This window comes from Porites lutea, chromosome 4, assembly GCF_958299795.1.
Source record: "Porites lutea chromosome 4, jaPorLute2.1, whole genome shotgun sequence".
NCBI lineage: Eukaryota > Metazoa > Cnidaria > Anthozoa > Scleractinia > Poritidae > Porites > Porites lutea.
Window position 1 is genome coordinate 36,487,572 of NC_133204.1, and position 7,997 is coordinate 36,495,568.

The window sequence follows — 7,997 nt, forward strand, 5'->3', positions numbered from 1 at the left end:
TCACAACCAAAACATACCCTGGTCCCAGAGGTTTTTCTTGATTCTTCTTCGCGAGAGCAAGCCGCGAAGCGACTCCGCTTGGTGGCTCCCCTTCTCTTTTGCGAAGAAAAATCAAGAAAAACCTCTGCGACCAGGGTATGTTAAACACAAAATTCTTCCAAATTTGGTCATCAGTAACTGGTTATGGTGAATTATGCGTGTTCTTTTAGCCAGTCAGAATTGGGGAAATATTTTGAGTATTTTGAATGAATAATAATATTATTCATACATTACTAAAATTAAAAAAGTACACGTTATAACTCATTTGTTTCCAAAAAAGTCAAAGTTCAATTTGTAGTAGCAGGGTCGACCCCGCGCATGGGTGGTACTCCCTATAATAGCTTATACGGGAGAATTTCACTTGCTGAAGTATATGACAGGGTGGGGAAACCTGTAGAGGGGCTAACAGGTGCATTTATGGCTGTGAAAAAGTCGAGGAAAAGATTTGGTCTTGTGATTCATTTATATTTAGACGGTACATTTACAAGTTCTCAACGAAGGTATATAAAAGGGTCAAGGGTTGGACCTCGGGGCGGCGGAACCTCCCCTTATAAAACTTTGTTAAATACCCTCTTGGTGGGAGGGGGGTGGGGGGGTCGACGGAGGTCATTGCTCTTATGTTAGTTTTCTATTTTGTCCCTGAACAATGATAAGAGTCAGAAAACGGAACAGAACACCAATAGGCCATTAGAATACTCACGTCAGAACTCTAGGGAGGATTGGTACAAGCTTTGAGCACAGTGATTTCTGGGATCATTTGGGTGGACAAGCATTAGTTATGATTGGTCGATGGTATCCAAGGCAACCATTAACCAATCATCAGTATTAAACGCTTGTTCACCCAATGCAAATGATCCTAGACATCATTGCGCCGAAAGCTTCTACCTATTCCCCTTATAGTTTCTGAAATGGGGAAATCTGTACTCGGCGCTCGGTGCAGGGCACTTCCCTCGGCACTTCCCTCTCTACAATTGTTTGTTTGTTTCTTTTTGTTTGTTTCTTTTTCTCTTCCTTCCCTTTTTTTCTTTCTATCTCTCTCGTTCAGTCTTTCTTTCTTTCTTCTTTCATTCGTCACACAACGCCTTAAGCGATGCCCACATGAGTAAAATATTTGGGTGCCATCTGGAGCAGCCTCATTAATACCAAAATCTGTAATTTGAATTCCTTAAGGAGATGACAATCATCTTCGCCTCTCTTCAGATGGGAGAACCCCCGAATTCACTGACAACGCACTAGCAGCCCATAACCCGGAGAGAGAAACTAACATACTAAGCCTCTTTGCGTCGTTATTTTCACGGACGGGTTTTTTTTTATATACATTTAACCGATTAATCTATGGCTAGGCTATCTACTCTACAAAACCGGCGACTACAGGACATAGCTATTCTCATGTATAAAGTTAAAAACAACGTATGTTAAAAATAACGTATGTCTTAGGTACATTAGCACTTCATTGGACCAGCCTGCAATTGCGCAATCATGACTTCACTATACCAAGATTTAATATAGTCTCCTTTGGAAAGCACTCGTTCAGGTACATGGACCCAAAGGTATGGAGCTCTGTTCCTAGTAACGTGAAAGAAGCTTCCCCGTTGTCCTCTTTCAAATATAACATCAGAAAAGTGGATCTTAGTATGCTATTAGGAGATTACAGGAGATTATAATTGCTCAAACTGCTCTATTTGCAATTCTTAATTTAATATGATATTATGGATACATATTGTACATATTGTATGTAGTTCTCCAGAATTTCTTATTTCCACATAATTTATAACCTTTTTCTTGATTTCTTATTTCTTAACATTCTGGTTTTTCATCTTAAGTTAATTAATTAACTAATTTATTCTTTTTAATTTATTTTAGTGTCCCTACTTAGTGGTTCTACACCACTATTAAAGTTGACACTTAGATCATCATCATCAGAGTACTTTTCCCGCGAAAATGGTAGCTTTGCTCCTTCTATGAGACTAGCGCATTCAAAGTATAAGATTTGAAAAAGGAAAACTAAAGGGTCAAAAATGCCATTTTCAGGTCTTTAGGTTTTGCTGACTGTTGTGGGACTTTATTGATACTCCAAATTAGCACCAAAATCGTTCTAAAAATAAACAGGTTGGTGAAAGCGCCTTGACACGAGGACTTGGAAGTTGCTCTCTCCGGGTTATGGGCTACTGGCGCACCCAATTTTATCGCTTTCCCTCTGATCTGTCCTTAGCTCATTAAAACTCTGTTTGAGTAATTAACAATAAGCCATGCTAGCCTTACGGGGGATATATATTCTGTCATTATTGTTTTTTCAAAGTATGCTCTATGACTATCTGTCTTGTCAAATTAGCAAATAGCTTCACGAATTATCACTTTCGCGGCACGTATTACATGATTTCGTATTGTCTGCCTCCACTGATTTCTGTAGTTGTCTCTTAACTGTAAGGGCCTCGTGGTTAAGTTTCACTGATTACAAATAGCAACCGCGAAGACACCAGTTGTATTTTGATTTGCCAGACCACAATAAAGACCGAATTGATTTTTTAATTTTCTTTTCAGGAGCTTTAAACACCATTTGAAGGCCCCATTTTTGTTTAAAGTCAAAAACGCCAAGGATTCTATACACACATTAAAAAAAGACAAGCGCACAGCGAAATATAGCACTTAGTTTGCTGCAGTCTAGTTCTTTCTCAACATTGTGTTGACTTCTTTTGTTGAATACTAGTCAGGAACGCCATTTAACCTCGCTTTTTCGCGTGACAAATTGTCCTTTTAACAAAACCACGTGGACAAGGTCATGGCTGCCGAAAAAGCGAGAAGTTTAGTTTAGAATACATGTACATAACATAGAATCTACGGGTGAAGTGCTGTTTTTCACTTAGACGCTGCTTAAGACATTCTGTGTTAAACAAGAAGCTTCTTCAGTCATGTATTCTCTGCCACAGTACTATAAGGACTTGCTCTTTTAAACAGGGAACAGTGATGCTCTGTTTGTCGAGTTTATTCAAATCTTTTGTCTGCCAATGAAGCTCTTCGATGACAAAGAGAAAGAAAAAGAAAGCATGAGTTTTCAATTCAGCGAATCTCACCCACGCTTTCCTGCTATAGTACTGATTAATAATAACGTTTATGAAATAGTTGATTGCACAGTTATAAAGCATACTCTTTTGCGATGTAGAAACTATATATTCCAGCCACTATAGGTCAAATGTGCGCTACATCATTAAGCACAGCAGCGTTTTCGCCTTGAATTATCGGTGATTAGAAGAACTATTCTCTGGCAATTTACATCGTGTTTGTTTTTAATACTGTTTGCGAAAAGTTCAAGCTGTCGGTCGGCAAAGGACAAGTTTGTGTTGCTAGGCACTGAATATGCACCTTTGCAATTTCCCAAAAATGGAATTCCGCAAGAAAAACAACATAGTTAAACTGTCAAGTGAGTTTGCACAATGAGGTCTTTTGTTTCATTTTCACACAAAAGAAAGGCTTGCTCATAAGACACGTTTTGATGTTCGCTTCACTCAAGTATCTAAAAGAAATGTATAAAAAAAATATTTTTTTTAATAAAAAAAAGAAAACCATCGCAAAGCATACTTTGTGAAGCCTTTTGGATAAATATTTAGTAGCTTAGAAATACTTGCACAATTTGCGTCTTTGCGCTTGTTAATGAAGCATTTAAATGCTATTATCCAAAACTATATATTTAGTGTTTGTTCTTGGTTTCGCGAACCGTTCTGGAAATCGCACGTGTCTCTGTTCTCAGGACCGTTTTTACTTATATTTAGTCCGCAAGACAACTTCTTCAGCCAAACTTGAGTACGTTTTATATTTAGAAGGCAGTAAACGGGAAATGTAAGACTCATTTCTGTTGTTTTTAAATTAAAAGAAAACTTAATGACAAAGATATTTGTAATCTATTATGTTGTTTGAAACAAACAGGAAAATCGCGAATAAATTCATCAGTTTAATTTTCGTGACGAAGAAAATACTATTGACTAGTGATTTCCAAATCCCTCTCTAAGCTGTGGATTTTAGGCCGATAATCCTGTATTTTGTTAAAAGGCAAACCGAGAAAATTGTGTGTCTTAGTTTTTATCCCGAGCAGCCTTGTGGTAAATATTCTCTAAACCTAATTCTGTTTTTATCTTCTCGTTTTGATAATTGATTCATTTGCATGACAACTCAGCGCGGAAATTAAAGAGAGCGTTTCTTAAAGCAATTACTGTGAAACACTTAGCGAATTTTTAAACATAAGGGTTTCTTAGCGGAAAATCTACTACGGGAGGTAATATAACTTTGTTATCTTTGGCATTAAGAACCGAAACAAAAAATAAAATAAAACCTGAAAACATGAACGATTTCATTCAAAACTTACCCAAAATCTCAGGCCTATGTAGCAGTGAATTTTCGTCAGGGAGTATAAAGAATTAACACTAGAGTTCGCACATCTTCTGAGTTTAGTGGAGAGCTGTTTCAGAATTCTTTAACGGTGCTTTGTGGCTTTGAAGCCTTACTGAACAGTCCAAGCTGCTCGCTTCAAGCAAATATGATTGTCTGAGATCTTTTGGTTACATCCTGGTTGCATTCGTTCTTGATTATCAACTTTAAACAAGGAACGTAACATGTACAAATAAACAAAGCCCTACAAAATACTGAGAGAAAATAAGCCAAAAGGATAGCTAACACTAAGACTTATTCTTCTCGATAGACCCTTTGGTTTATGCCAGTACTGAGTGATGTAAGCGAAGCGAAAGAACGCACTTTGTTGGCGCTTAATTAAGAGGAACACACTAGCCATACCCTTGTATATCTTTATTCTTTGTCACCTAGGATGCCAAATACTTCGTTAGGTATTGTAATGGGAAAGCGAATTTAAGTTTAAAACCTCTGAACCATTCAGCATAAAATACAAGTGGGAGTAAAGAGGAATCTTCCAGGAGAGTGCGTCAAAGTTGAACAACCTATATGCGATTTGTTAGTACAGCTGGATTAAGCAACAAAGGCCGAGATCTGTGACATGCGCAGTATAGCTGGACAACCTCGCTAATTATTGTTCTCCGCAATGACCTTTTCACGAATCGTTTATCTCAAGAAAACGTATTTCAACGTCGCACGGCCCTTGGTCTAAGGACATCACTTATTCTCTTTCTTAATAAAACGGCAATATATATTTTTTGTTTTAAAAGATTTTTTATTCATTTGGCTTGTACTCGCGTAATTATTTGCCACCATTATCTGTTAAATTGAGCGGCTTCCTGATTTTCCATTAACATTTTATGCACAATTATTGTTTCTCTTTGCGCTGCGTCAACTTTCGAATGTTACAAAAGTTTAACATTTAAATTATAAACCATTGAAAACTGATGAGCGCGCCAGTGGTTAAAGCCAACAAGGCGTCAAATCGACAAAGTGTTTTCATCGTAACACCGTCCACAAATTAAGCTTCAAGTTAACCGTTTCGAAGGCGAACTTAAACTAACTGAAGAATGCATTTAAGAGAGAGATTTTGTCCGCTAAATACACTATTCCAACTACATTATGCAAATTCACAAAGTTAAACTTAGATACAATTTAGTTATTAAAAATTTTCTCTATAAACTGCAAATGTTTGTAGTCGGAAAATTGCATGGACAATTTTGTCTCTACATTCTAAGATGAGTTCAGCTAATATCCAGAACAAAAGTCCAATCGTTCTTTTACCTGCCTGTAAAAGGTGTAAATCTTCTGCTTAAATTACAGTCATTTGTTCTGATGTCCATATTGCATGTGACTGAGCATATATTTACTTACACAAAATAGAAAGACCTTACTGGGAATTTGAAATCTTCTTCTAAAAAAAATTCAATGTTCTTTTTTGCAGTAGGCTCGATCGGTCGCTCGGAAAGAAATCAATCAACTGTTCTTTTTTACCTCTCTTCCTCTAAAGATTCTTGTCTTTTCTCTACCTCCTTGGTCTTATCTTGTTTTTCATCTTTTCCGACATCAAGCAAACTCTCCAAGTGTTTAATATACCTGATAGCAGCCCGGAGGGTCTCTACTTTTGACATTCGCTTATCCGTGGGCTCGTCTGGGAGATGTTCCCGAAGTCGTGCGTAGCCTTCGTTCACATGGCGCACTCGAATTCTTTCGCGCTCGTTCCTTTTCCTTATGAAAGCAGGCTCCAGATTGTAATCGTACAGGGGATGTGGTATCGGCATAGTCATTGGAGGTCCGTAATAGGGGGGCAGTTGAGAAAGCGGTGCGTTTTCACTCGGGATACCAAGTTGATAGCACGTCGGCATTGAAAAGGCAAAATCTGGGTACTCCATTCTGACTGAATTAATTTAAGCAGTTTCTAATTTGACGATATCGGTGAGAAATCTCCAAACGACGGCAGGAATTCGAATGTAGATAGTTGGAATCGAAGCTTGTGCTACCTCCGTTCCCAAAGAAACACAAGCCCCAGATCGAAATGCTGTTGACGAAATGTATCAATGTTGGCCACAAGAGCAAAAGTTAAACTGAAATGAGGTTTTGAGCGCAGTTTAATAAGTCTCCACCTGCTGCGATAGCCAATCAGATAACGCGTTTGTTTTGACAAACGATTAATTGGATTATCACAACTTTCGATCTCGGGAAATAAAGAGAGAAAAACCGCGTGTGCCTCTGCGCTAGAAAGGAGCTCGTTAAATGGGAACAGGAGTGGAGAACAAGGAAAGTTGACGTTGGAGATAAAAACTGGAGAATTTATGGCTGCCCTCTGTTATGCTAATTCATTGCACAGAATTTAACACCTTTAAATTATGCTGCAGTACGCAGACACATAAAGGCCTCAAATCTCTTTAGGAAGAGGAAGCTAGTTTTAAGGAAGGTATTGAGCTTAGGAATGTTATAAATAAGTTCGAGACGGTGACAGGGAGGTTGTAACGTGAGTTTCATCTCTTCAGTGTACCCGTGGAGTTTGACAAGGTGAGCTGAACATATAAAACCGATGATTTTTCATAAATGACAGGGTGGGGGTCTTTGAAAGAAACTTCAACACGCGGATTAAATCTTCCCAGCTATTCAATCTTTGACCCCTGAGGTGATTCTCAAAAGAGGATTGTGATTTATACGGAGCCCAAGTCACTGCTAAACACAGGATAAAGGTACGTTTGACTTAGATGCCCACAGTCTGCGGACACTGATCGCAATCGAAAAAGCGATCCCAAAAGGTTACTTTTAATAGGAAAAAAAGAGTCTTTATCGGTTATTGTTAAGAGCGATCGATTTGTGCAGGTAATAAAGATTACGAGCTTTTGTGAGTTGATAAGTTAAGCAGAACAATGAGGCACCGTCATGTTATAGCACACTATAAACTTGTAATGGCAACAATCTGTATTTGGTAAACACCTCTTTGAAATGGTCAACTTGATACAACAAAACGTCGCGCTACAGTGGTGCGTTTCACAAGAGAACACATTCCCCTTGGCCTTACTGCCATCAAACAATTCTCATTGGCCCATAGATCACATGCAGGAAGGTGGGTGTGTTTTCAAAGTGGTCATGCTCAACACATGCTTGGCCCATCTGCACACGTCGCACATTAAGTTTGGGCTTAGCCGGCAGTCTGTTGCTGAGGCTCACACGTCCTAAAACGTTTTTTAATCGTCTTATTTTAAACACATAGCATTGAGGTCGACTGAAATTAATTGTTAGCACCTGCTTATTGTGTCCGACTTTTGTTCCACTTGGAAATACAGCTCAGTCTCGCGGCGATGAATACAACACAAGACAATGCATCTTATCTTGCAAACAACCACAGAAAATCCTCAAAATACCCGCCATATTGTTGCAACTTAGCTGGTTAGCTACACTCTGTTAGAGAAATCCATAAGAGAAGCAGAAAACGAACACGGGAACCGTTTATTCCTGAAGCAGAAAGGGGTACAGCACACCCTCCTTCGTCCCCCTTTTGGTGAAGAGGGTGCAGAGCTACCGTTCACTTGGATAAGAAT

At 38.6% G+C, this 7,997-nt stretch overlaps 1 protein-coding gene across 1 annotated transcript; it reads right to left on the minus strand.

The window, feature by feature from the left end:
* Positions 1-5,927: 5,927 nt before the first annotated feature.
* On the minus strand, positions 5,928-6,329 carry LOC140934604 (achaete-scute homolog 5-like). The gene has a single exon (XM_073384202.1). The coding sequence runs from the start codon at positions 6,327-6,329 to the stop codon at positions 5,928-5,930; it is 402 nt and encodes a 133-aa protein (XP_073240303.1).
* Between the last annotated feature and the right edge of the window lie 1,668 nt (positions 6,330-7,997).

Bases quoted from the DNA above. Each gene is read 5' to 3' on its own strand.
- LOC140934604 (XM_073384202.1), bottom strand. From the start codon at position 6,329: ATGGAGTACCCAGATTTTGCCTTTTCAATGCCGACGTGCTATCAACTT.